Here is a 15926-nt window from a genome sequence, read left to right on the forward strand (position 1 = left end):
GCTGTCCTTAGTGTCACTTCTCCAGCCCTGCCTTCTGTAGCATGCTAGGCTCAGGCTGGTCCACTGCACTGCACTGCTGCTGCTGTCCTTAGTGTATTCTCCAGCCCTGCCTTCTGTAGCATGCTAGGCTCAGGCTGGTCCACTCCACTGCACTGCTGCTGCTGTCCTTAGTGTGGTGATCATCCTATGGTACTGTCATCTCCAATACACTGGAGTCTTCTGCTGCAACTAGGCTTCACCAATAACCTCTCATAGGCTCCCTTTATGGTGCCAAGCCTCAACTTCTTTGCATGGCCCCCACTTCAGTTCTGGACTATCAACTGCAACTGAGATGCACCTTCACCAAAAGTCCTCCCTGGCCTCTCACACTGCCAAGCCTCAGCTGTTCTTCATGATGCCTTCAAAACCAGTACCACCTGGGTGATTCTTACACATTATCAAGTACAGCTGCAGCATGAGGTAAAACCCTTGGTTCTCTCTGGAACACAGCTTCTTCCTGCTCTAAGAAAACACTCCCCAGAAGATTTCACCTCAATGATGCTGGTCTCTTCTTTATCACCACTAATCTTAGTTCCATCTAACCAGCATCAATTGTCCCAGTAGTCACTTCCAGTCTTGACTCTAAAGCCAGAGCCACGTGGCCAAAGCTGCTGAGCTCTGCGGCTTGCTGGAGTTAGAACATGGCCCCTTTGTTCTATTACACTATCACCAGCTTTCTGTTTTCCAGCTCTTTCACTGACTAAGCTTGGCTATCCTGGAACTTGTTCTGTAGTTTTTCTTTGAACTCAAGAGATCTGCATGCCTGTCTCCTAAAGCACTGAGATTAAAAGGTGTGGCCCACTGAGCCTGTACTTGAAGTTTTTCTTCACCTAGAGCTTACTCTGCCCAGGCTGGCCTTGAGATCTGCTTGGCTTTGCCTCCTGAGATTAACGGTTTGTACTACCATACCTGGACCTAAACTTAGCTGGGTGGTCAAGGTCACCACTCCCTTAATTCAATTTAATACCCTTGAACACAGGATTTAGCTCCAGTCACTTCCTGGTGCCCCTTTAATACTCAAACCAATTTTTTTATATTTTTCCTCTCTAAACTTGCTACGAATGTTCAAAATTCTCCTCATTAGCCAGAGAACAAAGTCTGTTGGGCTTTTTTGAGACTTCCTTTGTCAATGCATATAAATCTCTTTACCTTAGCCTCAGGTAGACTCTTCAGACAAGGGCAAAGGCAGCCATAGTCTTCACCAAAATACCACAGAAACAGTCTCTTGGCCACGTATAAAATTATCCCCTCTGAAACCTCTAGAACCAGGTTTCCACAGATCAATCGGTCTCAGCAACAAAGTATTGCATAGTCTTACTAGGACTCTCCATTAGCCCCACTTAAAGAATTTCCAAATCCAAAGTCCACACACACTCTTCCAAAAAGCCTGGTCAGGCCTATCACAGCAATAGTCCAGTCCCTGGTACCAACTTCTGTCTTAGTTAGGGTTCACTGCTGGAAACAGACACCATGACCAAGGCAACTCTTATAAAGATAACATTTAACTGGGGCTGGCTTACAGGTTCAGAGGTTCAGTCCATTATCAATCATCAAGGTGGGAGCATGGAAGCATTCAGGCAGGCAAGGTACAGGAGTTGAGAGTTCTACATTTTCATCTAAAGGAGGCTAGGAGAAGACTGGCTCCCAGGCAACTAGGATGAGGGTCTTAAAAGCCCATGCCCACAGTGACACACCTACTCTCCCAATGGTGCCCTAGGCCAAGCATATACAAACCATCACAGCATATTATCAGAAATGCACTCCCTTGGAAATGTCAGGAGGTCCTTGAATGCTTCTGGCTTCTGTAGCCTCCAGGGACGACACCGTCTAACCACATAAATCTTTAAATCCACTTTTTTTTTTTAAATGGAGATAAGACCTCCCTAATACATAGCCCTGGATGTCCTGGAACTGCTATGCACCACCATACACAGGTAAAGAAAACATTTTGAAATCTCATTCTGCTCTGTCCTTACTTCAGCTTCTGATTTATGTCATGAAGGTAAAGAAAAATCTCCCTCTACCTTACTCTTAAAAGGACACATGTGATGACATACAAGAAATAATTGAGAATAGTCTTATTCTCACTAAATCACACCAGCAAAAAGCTCCCCATGGTTTTGACCATATAAAGCAACATCCAAACATTCTAAGAACTAGGTATGTGAACTTCTCAGTCTACTATCACATACACTCAGAAATAAAACAAAACAACAAAACCCTTTATTTTCCTTAGAAGTCTTTTCAGAGTTGCAAAGTGAGCAATAATTTATACCTAAGTATGTACATCTTTTAGACTTCCAAACGTGGGATTTTAAACCTCTCACAGTGATACACTCACAAGGGTAAGTAACCTGTCTCAGTATTAAAAATATCTGTCAATGTGTACTTTGCACTGATTTCAAATCCTGAACGCCCACCTACTCAAAATGCATTACCCTAATGACGCCTAGCTACAGTGATCCAGAGATGGCTCAGATCAATCTCTATACTGCATGGATACTACACAGGCATAGGCAGATGCTGAGATTCTTCCTGGTAACCAGACAGAATACATCCCTCTCCACAGCAACATCTAAATCTGCTGGTAGCATGCCTGTAACACTAAACACAGGAGTTCAAGTGCAGCCTGGGATACTGAGATCCACCTCAAGAAGAGAGCACTAGAACATAAAATCCTGCTTCCTTAGCACAGTACCTTACGTTTATAGGCACAGCATAAAACCTGGAGAAAACACCAAAAAAAATGTTAATGTTTCTTTAAAAAAAAAATAAAATGGGCGGGAGAGAATGCTCAGTGTGGTTGCACAGCACTAGGGTCGGAGTCCACATCTCTGTCACAGGTCAAAGTGGGTCCTGGTGGTATGCATTCATCTCAAACTTGTGGGCTCAAACTGAGGGTGAAGGTGGAGGCAGGCAGATCCAAGAGCTTTACCCCACCAGTCTGCTAAAATGATTAAGCTCCAAGTTCTGTAACATCCCATCACAAACAAACAAACAAACAAACAAACACAAAAGGCCTGAAAGGGACTGGGGGAAAACAAGCAGCGCCCCCTCTGGTCCCCACCAGTGCATGCGCATTCCAACACAGACAGAGGAAACTACAATTCTGCATTCATAACTCAAACTATTGGAAAACAGCTGGTTGTCGATTCAAGGTCAAAAACTAGGAGTGTACCTGCCTAATGAAGCCAGCTCCCATTTGGATTTGGGGATTTTACAATCAAATGTGTGTGTTACGTTACTTGGGTTGTTTTTAATAGAAAAACCCGTGAGAAAGCAATGCACAGACAAGAGTTAACAGTGGCTTTCACAAATCCCACCTGACTAAAATATCCCTTTTACTCCTCACTGAACTCCATAGTTAACTGTTATCATGGGGTGCCAAGATAAAGTTAACCAAAAGGATGACTTAAATGTACGCCCCTTGCTAACTATCTTTACATGGCCGTAAAAATGAAACTCATTACTTATAAAAACAAAAAAACAAGTACAAACTGGAGAAAAGATGTAAATTATATTTGGAAATACCAACTAAAGCAACACATTGGCTCATCTTTGTTCCTTCTAAAAGGTATGAATATGCTATTTGTGAGCTAATGTCCAATTATAATAGTCAGATTATAGCTGCCTACTTTGTACATTACGTCTTTCCTGTTTAGAAAAGTTGTCTGAGAAACAAACAAACAAATCTTATTTGACTGAACATCTTTCACTCTTAAGAAAAAGTACTGTGTGCAAATGTAGTTTCACATGAGTAAATTTTACAAAATACATTTCTGGAAGCAGAATTTAAGGTTTGTAGTATATACCTATGTACTTAAGCATTCTCTGAACCTTGCATATTCCCATCTAAATGCGCAGGATCACCACGTAAGTGTTTCCATTACTCTATCTTAGTCAACACAGAGTATTTCCTAAAGAATAGTTCATTTATCATGTCATATGCAAATAATGATGTGAATGTTTTTGCGTTATCAGGAAGCTGGTCTCTTCAATTTTCACAATCGGTTATTCTTTCAGAACTGTAAGTACCAGGTCCATTGTCTCCTCTGGCCTGCCTCTTGTTCTCACACACACTTTTTGGCAGGCATTAGGCTGGCTCACCCAGCACCTTTCTGTAACTATTCTCAGAGACTCCACCTGCTACTCCCTAACTTACCTCAGTGCCTTGACTATTTCACTTCTTTACCTTGGGTTCCTTCTATCCAAGGTCTAACTCAGAAAAAGATAGCTTGGAAACGTTTCTGGACACCACCCCACCACAATTAGGTCAATTCTATCCTATTATCTATACCATTTAAACATTCCTGTATCGTTAACTTTTCTTGCCATCAGCTGTCTCCTCAATAAATTATGTTAAATGATTTACAGAGCATAATTCCTTATCTTCCTTCCAATGAACTTTGACAACAGATTTTAGTGAATGGTTTCCTCTGCTAGAATGTTTCCTATTTCTTGTTTTCTACAGTGTATAAACAACCATATTCATTACAAATTCCAGCAGGCACAGCTGCTTTCTCAGCCAGGCAAGCACCATAGTTGATGTAGCTGGGAAGTTCTGTGTGTATGCAATGACCTACTGCTTCTCCTTCCCTTTCTCAAGTCCTTCATAGACAATTCATCTTTGACTCTCTCAGGAAGGACTTTCCACTTCTACAAGCAAAAATTTCTTCACCAGCCATTTCTTTTAAAGTTTTTTTTTTTAAAGATTTAATTATTTATTATAGGATTACACTGTAGCTATCTTCAAACACTCCAGAAGAGGGAGTCAGATCTCATTACAGATGGTTGTGAGCCACCATGTGGTTGCTGGGAATTGAACTCAGGACCTTCGGAAGAGCAGTCAGTGCTCTTAACCACTAAGCTATCTCTCCAGCCCCCGTCACCAGCCATTTCTAAGAAGCCCAACATTATTGGAGTGGCCATAAATGAGTTGTATCCAAAGTTTTTATCAAAGTCACTAGAAGTCCAGGTATTTTTCAACTGAATTTTACTGTCAATGTCATCGGAATGATGTCACTCCCTACAATCTACCAGCAGACATCTAGAACTGTGCACATCAACCCATAAATAGGAATAAAGCATTAGAGGGATTACAGAAACATGACCTTATAAACAGGCTTTAAAAAATGAAAACTGGCCAGTAGCTTTTCCTCTAGACTGTGGTCACCAATCTCCAAACACACACACACACACACACACACACACACACACACACACACACACACACACCAATAACAACCACCACCACCACACCAACAACAAAACCTCTAGAAAAAAAAAAAGCGTATTCTTCATATGGGTAAACTAGTAACTCTTATGGGTAGACCCACACCAAAGTGAGGACTATCTAGGCAATTCTCAAGCAAAACCTAAAGCAACCACCTGTTCCTTTTACCATGTCCTCATAGAAATAGTTCACAATCATGATCTTCTAAAGTACCAGACATATTTACCCTTCAAAGTTCCATCTCCCAAATCTGAAATAAATGTTCTCCTTTCTTTAGCCTGCAGTACAAAACTCTTCCCTCACACATGCTCTAGGACCAAATACCTTTGTGCTCTTCTGAATAGTCAGTTTTTAAGGAAATTAACCTGTTCTTCCCCCTAAACATAAGTCTCAGCAGCAAATACATTTCTTGATCTTGTTATTTCTACTGCATTCAATTCAGACTTTTCTAGAATTTCTCTTGGGTTGTTGTCTACACTCGCAGGAGCATTATCTTTCTTGGAGTTTTGAACTATCGTATATTACTCAGTCTCTCCTTATATTGGCCAGTTATAGTTTTTAAATGGTATGTTTAGTCTATACTTCTGTTTAGATTATAAATTCAAAAGAAGTAAATGGTATATAGCACACCTGGAATTCCAGCACATAAGTAGAGGCAGAAGGATCAGGAATTCAAGGCCAGCCTGAGATATAGACCTAAGGCTGGGGGGGGCGGGGGGGGGCACGGGAGTGGGGAGGCTAGAATGTACTATTCTTTGATCAAATGGACAGTCTTCCTTCTGTCTAGTGATGGAGTGCTTATCTGTCAGCTATCTAAAGAACCTGGGTGTTGTGTTTGGTTTTGTTTTCCCTGATGGTTGGTTTCCAGGTCTAAGAAATGTTAATGTTAGGACTGAGTAGTATATCTCCTCCAGGAACTGTTTTAAAGCACTGAAAATGTTATAATTCTCTCCAAAACTCAACCTCCTCAAGGTTCTTCAAGTAGTCCTCAGAACTTCATCTAATGACTCAGCACAAATCCACTCAATCTGGAAGACCGCCTCCCAAATGCACAGCACTCACCAGTTTGGCTTGTGCTTCTGCGATTTTCCGGTTATTTTCTTCTAATATCCGCTCCAGTTCCTCACGCTTTGCTCTCTCTTCCTCCTAAAGGGGAGGACATGTTGCGATGTTAGAAAAATAAAGTGTTTGCCTCTACAGCAAATATTTACTAATCTTCCTCTCAGCTCTGTTGATCTGACTTACAGGGCAGCTCTACAGCCACCTTTCTGTCTGACAAATGATATACTGTGCAGCCACTAAAAAATTGGTTTCTAACACTAGATTTAAATCATCCCTCCCAGTCCAAAACAGCAACCGACTAAACCCTCCCTAGTAGTCTCCGGGCAATTATTACTAATACTTTAATATCACACAAATCAACAAGGACAACTACAAAACTGGATAGTATTTACCAAATTAAAAATATATATAAAATATAAATAAAGTGAATATTTGTCTCACCAATTATGGATACCTACGTATTCTTTACCTATACTCCTTTAATCAGCATTAAAAGTTGAGTATTTACTGTCTTGTCCAGTGTCCTGCAGAGTGTGCTCCTCGGCTGCCATACGCGCCAGCTTCCTCTTTAAAATGATTTGTACTGTTAGCTTGGCAATACCTGCATCAGCAGCTCAACCATTTATAAAGAAACAACATACAAGGAAGGCTGAGCTGAGGAATGCAGATGTTTATGGTAAGAAGGAACAAAAAATGTAATTCATCATTCCTAAGGCAAACAATTCATAAGAAAAATACATTTACTGTTAGTGAAAAATACAAATGGTAATCCATACTAAGGACTGCTTCCATGGGGCATGGACTTAACATCAGATGTTGACAATCACTAAAGGCAGCTTATATTGTTCATCTACAATCTGCACTCAAATTCAGGAATCCAGGGGATGCACAGTCAGGAAATAAAATTCTGTCATTTTTTTTTTCTTGGAGAATTTAATGAAGTTTTATAATGCAAACTATATGAAGATTGCTTGATGGTTTTGGGCAGTGTTCAGATCACAGCAGACATACTCAAATGATTTTAGTATTTGGAAAGACTGTAGAGGATTGTGTCCGTGTTAAAAAAAAAATGTTAATATGAAACAAAAAGCAAATGAAGAGAAAAAAATCTTGCTATGATTAATAACTCGCTACAAGATAGCACAATTACTCCAAAAATATCTCCATTATTAAGGGCATTGATACAAATAAAAATACCATACACTGAATTTTAGTCTGTGAAACAAACTACAGACAGGTCTATATAGTTAAGACAGGACAAGGGAAATGCACTGTACAAGCAAAGCTTACTAGAAAGCAGAGATTTAACACAATGTCAACTTGTCCACAGTAACGCCAGGATGAAAAATGACAGTAAGTCATGTGTTTAAGCCGAATATTTACAAATTTATGTTCAAGAAAACATTAACTACAGATTCCCTGTGTCACACAAATGGGATCTGTGTGTTTATTAACAAACTGTGAATGGACACTCAGGGCTGGGAAGTGATTAGCCCTGAGTGTTTCTGTGACTTTCGCCACACTTTATGATCCTGGAGTAATCAGTGCAAACAAGCCATAAAGCTTCAGTAGCAAATTACTGTCTCACAGAAAGACATTTTCAACTTCTGCTCCAGCTGCTGATAAAACAAATCATGTGTTTAGCTTGACTCCAGACAAGGACAACCTGTTCCTTCAAAACTCTCTAGAGAAAAAAAGGAGTTGTTAGTAGGTACTTTAAAAAATAAAAATAAATAAATAAATAAATAAAAAAGATGAACAATCTGGACATTTTTCCTTAAAAGATTCCTTGAAACACATTAGGAGAATGGAGGGCCTTATAATCAGAATGCTAGATTAGTCCACTGTGTTGAAAGGATTGAGGGAGGGGATGAAGGATAACAGAAGGAAAAAAGAACAGTAAGAAAACCTACGTATCAAAAGCAGGTGCTGTCACTCAATGTCAGGCCCTGCTCTCTGTAATCTGACTGAAGGCAAAGCCTCTCACAGTCTAGGTAGCAGAGTGATAACAGAGAAGAAAATGCAACCGCGGGTGGATCTTTAGCCTTTTCCCTTTACCACTCCCTGGTTCCCGCTACCCTCCCAAAAAAGAATGTAGTCCTGCAGCCATGGCAAAAGTTTCAAACACTTCTCAAATATGTAAGCCAGTTCCATCGGATCAAAAATATCCTTGAATAAGTTTTAAGAAAGTAACTTTTAAGTACCAGTCAGCACTTCTGGCTAAAAAATTATCTTTCGCAGCCATGTAAGTTTAGATGAGAAAGGAATCAGATAGTCGCATTCCATCTCGTTCTGGACTGAGCAGGAGGCACACCTGACACTGAAAGTTTTGCCATGGACTGTCTCTACTTTCCAAACGACCGAGCGTTACCTCTCTGGCTTTTTGTGCTGCAAGCTCAGCTTGTCTCTGTCGCTCGAGTTCTTCGAGCAACTGCTTTTCCATGATGCGTTTGGCTTCTTCAACCCTTCGGAGAACTTCTCGCTCGATTTCATCCTTCCTTTTCTCCAATTCTTCCTCGACCCTTTTTGCTACCAATTCTTCCACTCTTCGTGCTGTTTCTTCCTCAATGAGTTTCTCTTCTATTTCCTGCTGCCGACTAGCAAATAAAAGTAGAAAAGACAACTTAGTATTTTAAAGAACCTAAGAATTAGAAAACTAACTTTTAACCTACTACTAAACTGAGTCTCATTTCTTATAGCCTTAATAATTATATAGCTTATTTTCACATCACACTAAAATAAATAAATAAAAACCTGCAGCCGAGATAATACAGAAATTCAAATGAAGATAAAAATCTTTGTGGGGGGGCAGGGTCCACACATTTTAAATCTAGAAAAGCTAGTTAGCATAAAAAAGAATCTAAATCATTAGATTTATTTAGGAACAGAGATCTGAAACAGCATCTGCTTCTGCTAGAGTCCATGGTGCACTTAAGTGCTCTATCCGAGGTTGAGCTGCAGGAAGCTACACTCACTTTCCCTGCTCCGTAAGTAAAGAGCAGACAACAGAGAGACTACCCACTTAATAGCTGTGGCTTTTACTCTGGGTTCTGAACTTCTAATCCTGTTGTGCCTTTTCCTTCTTGGATATTTAATTTTAAAGTTGTTCTGGAGATCAGAATAGAAAGGTAAAAATCTATTGTATTATCAAAGCTAAATAAAGTATATTACTATTCTCATTATTTTCATTCCACTGACACAGTGTGCTTATTGGCTGGAAATAATTTTTTTTTCTAAAACATCTACCAAAGGACTATCATGGAAAAATTGTACATTTTGATAGTCACTGGTCCCATACATCTATTTTGAGGTTGGTAGGAGGAAAAACCTGAAATGATCTTCCATTTTTATTTAGTCAGATGTTAAATGAAACTATTTTGGGTAGACTGGAAGCATGTTAACACCACACTGACCTTTAAGTATAGCTACTAGAGAGTATTAAGACACACATTCTGATCGCACATTTCTACCTAGCAGTGGGCTAAGCAGTACTATGTGAAGAATGAACAAATTCAAAGGTTCTTAATGATGTATCTAAAACCAAAAGAGGGCAATTTATTAATACCTTTCCCCAAATTATCAAATTAACAAAAAAAAATAACTTACAACTTTTACCTTTAGAATCTATTTGACATACAATATGAGTGTATGACATACAGTATGAGTCATTCAACTGATGTAAGATGTTGTAGTCTCATGTGACGTGACCATTAAACACTCTGATATATTTCAACTCAATTCCTACCCAAGGGCTTAATCCATCATTTCAGTTTCTACACTTACCTCTCCTTTTTACGAGAGATAGTAGATAGGACAGTAAGTTTGGTTTTCCTCAAGGTCTTAGTTATTTCCAACACTGTGAGGACTTATCTGTAATTTTAATATTTCCTTCCCAACTACAATTTTCCAACAGTGTATGAAAGCCTAAAGTTTAACACATCCCTCCTTTTTAACTTCCTATCAAATAAAGAAATAATTAGAATAAGCCCTTTGACTTGCAAACTTTATATGCCCCAATATAGGGGAATGCCAGGGCCAAAAGAATGGGAATGGGTGGGTAGGGAAGTGGGGGGCGCTATGGGGGACTTTTGGGATAGCATTGGAAATGTAATTGAAGAAAATATGTAATAAAAAATATTAAAAATTTAAAAAAAAAAAGAATAAGCCCTTTGTCAAGCCACCTGGTAAGAAACAGCAGATATCCTTAAAATGACAAACTACCCATGAGGAACAAAGACAATGAACACAGATCTCAATTTAATAGCAATCATATAGAGTGGTTTTCCCGTCTACTGAAAAGGAAAAAGAAATATGAAATAAGATAGCAGCTTTAAACTGTATTTTGGGCCACATAAGGATAACAAAGATTACTGTGTACATGCAGTTTCAGTTACTTCTATAAAATCATGATGCTAAATGTAGTAAAGCCTAAGGAACTCCACTCTTGGTGATCAGGGTGAGGTGGAGCAGAGTGCTAAGTAGCTTCCTTCCATCAAGACTCAGATGACAGAGATGGGCTAGGGGACGGAGGGAGGGAGAGACAGAGGGACGGAGGCACACAGATAAAGGCCTAGGAGAGCTCATCAGCAGAACATGAAACTCTCAGTCACTTTACCAGGTATTTGGTAAAAGTGCAAAAGACCCTTTTTTGGATCAAGCAGTCAAGCCACCCCTAAGCAGCAGAGCAAGAGACAGCAATGCCAGCCACAGATTTGGCTGGTATGATAAGCCAAACCCATTCAACTTTTTACTTTCAGCAAGAGTCAAAGCAGCTTTACCTGTCAGTATGGCAGTCTTTATTCCCAGTGATCACACCAGAGGGCAGGTGACAGGTAATGAGTTGCTCAACTAAGGTGTCAGATCTAACTGTAGCTCAGAGGTTTTATAGTCTAAAGCAGTGCAGGACGAGAACTGGCTGCCCCCTTTTTTGAACAGGGCTGCTGGTCTCCCTTTGTTCCTGGGGGAACTGTAAGGCACCCCAGCATGCCTCCAATAACCTTATTTATGCACCATAAATGAGGAGTGGGCAAGGTCCGGGCTTCTCAGGACTGCTACAAGCCTCACAGAACATAATTTTGATTGTTATTCTCAAAAAGACAAAAATGCATCTTCAGGACCCAGAGATAAATATCAATTCTGTTTCTAGAGTCTGTGGCAAAAAAAAAAAAAAGTTCAAGTCCGTATTATCTTACTCCTTTTCTACAGAAAACTCAGAAAACCAACAGGCACACAGACAACCAATTTAGGCAACTAGTATATCATCTTCACTGATGGCCAAAGTTAACAGGAAGCCAACAATAACAACGCCATTAGCCCAACCCTTCCATTAAACCAACAAACGTTCTTCAAAAGGAAGGCAGCCAAAGCAACCCTGGTCCTGATCTCACAGAAAGACTCACAGATTCTCTGAAGCCCCTCCTCAAAAGCTTCTGCCCTCAGTGCCAGACAGAGTGCCTTGCTCACGGGCTCCTTGGGAAGGGAAGAGAGGTGGTTCAATCTTGCCTTTCTCTAAATTTCTCATCCCTGGAGCCCAGTGCTTAGCTAAGAAACTCCTAGGACAAGTTATTGAATCAAGATCAAGGTTTTATCAAGTGGCAACAGGTCCTCATTTTTCTCATGTATTTCAAAGATGGTAATTGATTAAATAAACCAAACCAGGGGTGGCTAAGTGAGGGCATGGCTCGCTAGGTAGAACTGATGCTGTATTTTAAGATATCCTAAAAACAAGGAAACTCAGATCTTGGAACCTGTAGGAATTGCTTAGTAATTACTAGTAAACACTAATTACTTCATACCTAACAAGGTACTAAACACTGGGCCACTTAGTGTTTATGTAGCATGCCAGTATTTAAAACTCCTGTTTCTGAGGTAAATTATAGCCACTTTACTGAATAAGATGAATGCTGTGTGGTGACATAATGAACCTTAACAGACCCGAAAGCTAATGGGCTTAAATCTTTAGTACCCAGCAGTTTCTCCAGGAAAAAGGTGAGGCAAGGATGGGAAGAGAATCAGTGCCAAAGTGACGCAGAGGTCTTGGTGCTTGCTCCACCACTGTCTTAAAAGCTCTACGCTCCAAAAACATTTAGGTTCACGGAGTAAACTCATTCCGAAGTTCTTTACCCTCAAAAATGAGCTCTGCTTATTTGCCTAAGAATCATGAATTCCAGTTCACCTGGGATACTCTTGGGCTCCTGATTTGTAATTCAGGTAACACTAAGAATTGAAACTCAGATGTCACTGGCTGGAGGAAGTTACCAGGCCAATGATATGATTTGCTACAGGTTATTTGTTCTCTTTTCTCAGCAGTTAGCACAACTTAAAAGAATACATAGGAAATGTTAATATTGGTATAGTATGTGGATGGGAGATCACGATACTTGGCTGAGACCCAAGGGCAAGAGGAAGATCTGATTCAATTTTGAGCCATGTGAATTAGCTCCTCAAAAATGTGAATAAATGTAAAAGCCCACCTTTTAATTATGTTATTGAATTATTTTAATGAACGAAGATTATAATTACTGGATTTCTTATTGAACTATTCAGCAAGCTGTGCCTGACTCACTCTCAGGGAAAGAACTAAGTACTTGATAGCATCCCCAATCTTCACAGTAAAATGGGACTCCATTTCACAGACAAACTCAAATGATTGATTTAAGGCCTTGCAATTATACTAGTCTACAATTATCAAAACATTTAACTTTGTCTTCATCTAACTCCAGACTCCATGAAAACATTCCAGGCACTCAGACTTTTAGCGGCACCTTGTTCCACCCTGGACTATTTTTTTTACTGCAAATATACATTCCCTGATGTTTTTTCAATCCTTGGAACCAACTGCTCTTCCCTTTATATAGTCCCCATGGCACTCTATCTATTCCCCAGTTAAAGTAAAGCCCTGTCACCACCTTAGTTAGCTAAGCTCTTTTTTATATACAGAACCTAGGTGTGTCAAGACTCCTGCTTTTCCCTCTCAACTACACTGCCTGACAGTCTGGTCTCATTTAAGGCAACAGAAGGCAAAGAATAGTTGCAGTAATAACACTATAAACCTGACCGCTGACTCCAGGTTTGCCTGTATCCCACACTCAACTGTATGAATACAAATACTAAATACTTTTTCAGTCAGTTCCTTTTCCAGTCTAACAACTGATCTTGACCACTCTCCCTCTACTTCCCTTCCTTCCATTTTGTTCTCTCGGGGAATCGGGAAGACAGCTTACTCCTTTGGTCCACATATACCCTACAGGCCTGACAGCCTCACCATCTCCTACCCTCCATTCCTGATGAGATACTCCAACTGAATTTACTACCATATTATTACCAGCCATCTGAGCTAGATCATAATGTCAGAAGGAGCAAATCGATCGTCTTTCTATCAACTGATCCTGGCACTTATTAAAGGTTCAGGAAACTAGCTGAATGAACTAGCCAACGAATACTTGTAAGCAAACTACTTCCCCTCACTCCCAAGGCACCATCTCCATTGTCTTTTCAGTGTATTCTCTGCAAAACAGACCACACTGGAGCAGTGGCTATGCAGAATTTAGTATTAGCATTGGCCGCTAGCCCTGTCCCTTCCTTTCCCTTCTCAATGCTAATGGCGTGGTTGAACACAGCTCTATGTACGTTTCATCATTTCATCCCATGCTGTCCATGTGCAATGTGAAGATTCCTTTGTTTTCACGTGGAAAACTGTCAACTGTCACACACAACTATTTCAGTTCTACTAGGCTACAGGCTTGTTCCAGACCCTAACAGGATTCTATGTGGCCAAGGTGTACTGAGAAACAATCTGGTAACAGTACAAGCCAAGACTCCAGTTCCACTACAGTGCTTCGCTGTGTTCAATCCCTTACCTCCCTCCTAGGGACTTCTGGAAAACCTGCCTACCACAAAAATCTGCCTTCTATTTTTTGCAGAAAATAGAAACCCCTACACAAGTCATATACACAAACTACCTAGTTCCTGCTTCATAACCACTCATTCAAGTCTTCAGTTAAGAACTCCGGAAACGATGGCTGGCTTAACAGGGAACACATATGCTTAGTATTACTGCTCCACGTGGCGGGGGGGGGGGGGGGGGGCTGGGTACATCTTTAAAAAAAAAAAGTACTTCACAACGTTCAAGTTTACTCTGGTTGGGTCATCAACACCTACTTTTACATCGAAAGCCGCCTCACTCAAAACCACGTGATCTTTCCCCAAATTTCAAGTCCAGTCCCCTGATGGTAACCGGTTTTGCCCTAAGTGAAAAATTCGGATAAGAGCACTCTGAAACTAGAAGCATTTAGGCGGGCAAAGAGCAGGATCAAGCATGCTCACTAGAGGGGCTGAGGCCAAGACAAAAAGGAGAGGGCACGGAGAGGCACCCCGGTGTCCGCTGCAAGTTTGTGCATCTGCCTTTGAACGACCGTATGAAAGGAGGTTCAGAAAGGGCCCACACTCTCAAGCCGGGCGCGCCCCAGGACGGACCCCCGCACAGGTGCCCTCCGCTCCAACGCCCCGGGCCCGGGGATCCGCAGCCCCGCCAACCTCCCGCCTCGCGCCCTCAACTCCGACTTCCGGGCCGGCGCTCCCGCCCCGCCGGGCCCCCGTGAGCGCGCCCCTCACATTTTTCGCTGCCGCTCGAACTCCGCCTTCTTCTCCTCCTCCTCCCGCTTCTGCTTCTCGTCCAGGCTGCTGCGCTTGCTCACCGTGCGCCCGAAGATGTCGATGCGGTCGGGCGGGGACGAGGCGCGCTCCCGCTCGCGCCGGGATGCCGCCGCGTTGGTGGAGCGCGAGCGGGAGCGCGACTCCCGCCGCCGGTTCCGTTTGCTCTCCCGGGACTTGGAGCGCTTCCGCACCCGCTCCTTGTCCCGCGAGCGCGAGCGCGAGCGGCTGCGCTTCTTGTTGTGCTTGGAGCTCTTGGTGTGCTTAGAGCGGGACGAGCTCCGGCTCCGCGACCGGCCCATCCTCGCGCCGCGCGGCGCCCGCCGCCTGTCGCCCGCTGCCCGCCGCAGGCCGCCCCCTCGCCGCTGGGAAGCGCGGCCCCCCGCCCGCGGACCCTCTGCCTCTCCCCAAGCGCACCCGCCACGCACACGGCCGCCTCCGCCGCGAAGGCCTAGCAGGCCCGGCCGGGAGTCCCTAAGATGGCAGCTGTGGCAGCACCGGCCGCCCTTCCCACAATGCCCCGCGCCGAGCGTGCCGGCACGAGCCCCGCCCCCTGACGACGTCGCCTAGGAGGGCCGGCGAATGCGGCCGAGCGCGCTCGGCTCTTTCCGCCGCTGCGTGGCAACTAAAGCGAAGGATGCTGGCCAGCCTTAAGGTCTTTAACTTTCACCTCAACAAGACCCACAAAAGCCTTAGGAGTTAGAGAATATTTATGATGAGCCTTGGCTGAAAGACCGGATAAGGCCCGAGTAATTGGGAAAGTCCTGTTGTTTCCTTAGCCAGCACTGAGAATGTATCAGTTGTGAGTTGGATGTAGTGGTACATGCCCAGATTCTTAGCCCCTAGAAGATGGATCAGAGCCGGGCGTGGTGGCGCACGCCTTTAATCCCAGCACTCGGGAGGCAGAGGCAGGTGGATTTCTGAGTTCGAGGCCAGCCTG

At 42.5% G+C, this 15926-nt stretch overlaps 1 protein-coding gene across 2 annotated transcripts in view; it reads right to left on the reverse strand.

Annotated features, from left to right (window-relative positions):
* The window catches only part of Arglu1 (arginine and glutamate rich 1), a 24884-nt gene extending 9382 nt beyond the window's left edge, over positions 1-15502 (reverse strand). Inside the window, exons 1-4 of one of the 2 annotated variants that reach the window (XM_029480723.1) lie at positions 15137-15487; positions 14948-15082; positions 8706-8931; positions 6335-6418 (exon numbers count right to left, since the gene is read on the reverse strand). In XM_029480723.1, coding sequence (XP_029336583.1) covers positions 6335-6418; positions 8706-8931; positions 14948-15082; positions 15137-15288 — 597 coding nt within the window. In that variant the 5' untranslated portion in view covers positions 15289-15487. Of the gene's footprint in view, positions 1-6334; positions 6419-8705; positions 8932-14947 lie in introns of both variants that reach the window. The other variant, XM_021170805.1, reaches the window with a different exon arrangement.
* Positions 15503-15926: the final 424 nt, after the last annotated feature.

This window comes from Mus caroli, chromosome 8, assembly GCF_900094665.2.
Source record: "Mus caroli chromosome 8, CAROLI_EIJ_v1.1, whole genome shotgun sequence".
Taxonomy (NCBI): Eukaryota; Metazoa; Chordata; class Mammalia; order Rodentia; family Muridae; genus Mus; species Mus caroli.